The 1,192-nt window shown below is 52.0% G+C and overlaps 1 protein-coding gene across 1 annotated transcript; it reads left to right on the top strand.

The window, feature by feature from the left end:
• Positions 1-526: 526 nt before the first annotated feature.
• DFJ58DRAFT_673634 (uncharacterized protein) lies at positions 527-1,178 on the top strand (the record flags this gene model as incomplete). Its single annotated transcript, XM_041383070.1, has 4 exons — positions 527-645; positions 708-939; positions 990-1,034; positions 1,089-1,178. Coding segments are annotated over 4 exons (486 nt in total), but the record flags the coding sequence as incomplete, so codon positions are not given.
• Between the last annotated feature and the right edge of the window lie 14 nt (positions 1,179-1,192).

Below are 1,192 nucleotides of genomic sequence, written 5' to 3'. Positions count from 1 at the left end.
TCGCATGTGAGTCATAGGACGGTCCAGCTCTCTTATCAAGTTTCGCTCTGTTATGTCAACCATGAGGCATCCTTCTACTGTCCCGCATGCTGATTGTTTGCATTTGCATATCAGAGACCCGCCAAATTGCAAATTGGCCTGGCAACAAAGGGGTCTCAGCCCTCTTCAACTCAGACGTTGACCACTGACAATGGCAACTATCATCGACGCTGTCCAGAGCTTTCCAGGTCTGCATGGCCTGCTCATGCCTGCTACTGTCAGCAGTCCTGAAATGGACGACATCACCGAGGACTTCACTGCGGAACAAGAGACTATGCTCGCTGAACCATGCAAGAGCAACACGAACATCACGTCCACTACTTCAGAGTCGCGTCACGCAGTTGGCACCAGCTCGATCGATACGACATTGCAGTCCACGCTGATGGAGGCCTCAAAGGGTGTCACGAGGGCACCAATGCCGAATATAAGAGGTGCGGGAGGTTCTTTCTTGTTAACGGCCAAAGTGGCACTCATCCTTGACAGGCTGATGAACTCGTGTGTGTCCTTTCTCAGAGGCCTCCATCTCTTGGGGCCGAGCGAAGATTTTTTCAGCAAAAAGCCACGGTCTGATACACCGTGGTTGATCGTGGCCTGGATCATGAGTGCGTGAGTGGTATGGTTCCATCCAGTATGACCAATTGCTGATGGTCAACGTGTTTCTGTGGCAGGTGTGACTCAATCAACCTCGATGGCACACCCAAGCCATCTCATGTCGAGCGGGGCACCTATGGGCATGCACAGAAGATGCGGGCGTCCATGACATACGCATTTGGGAGGCTTAGTGGTCTAGGCAATCTGACATGGCACGAGTCGGATATTGGAGGTGGGCTGATGGTTGGAAACCCTTCCATTTCCATCGAGGTATCATCCTACATGTGCTCGCTCCGCAGGCGCAAGGTAGTATTATTCTTCTCCCTTTGCCCGCATGATTCACCTTCTCTTCTTCATAGGTGCAAGCGGGCGAGGTTGCAAACAGTGCCCGGGCTATTACCTCGGTGAGTTTTTGGGTGCCCCCAGCTCTGAAATTGACTGATTAGCGAAGTTGACAGGAAATATTGCTAAAACTGTATCATTACAACCACCTCCCTGAAAATTGGACCATTCGTGCCTACCAGCCTGGCGAGCGCGTGCGTGGTGGCTCTGGTAATGACCT

Source organism: Suillus subalutaceus (assembly GCF_016647625.1).
Source record: "Suillus subalutaceus strain FC151 chromosome Unknown DFJ58scaffold_825, whole genome shotgun sequence".
NCBI classification, from domain to species: domain Eukaryota; kingdom Fungi; phylum Basidiomycota; class Agaricomycetes; order Boletales; family Suillaceae; genus Suillus; species Suillus subalutaceus.
Note: the sequence above shows the minus strand (reverse complement) of the source record. Positions and strands in the feature narration are given on the sequence as shown.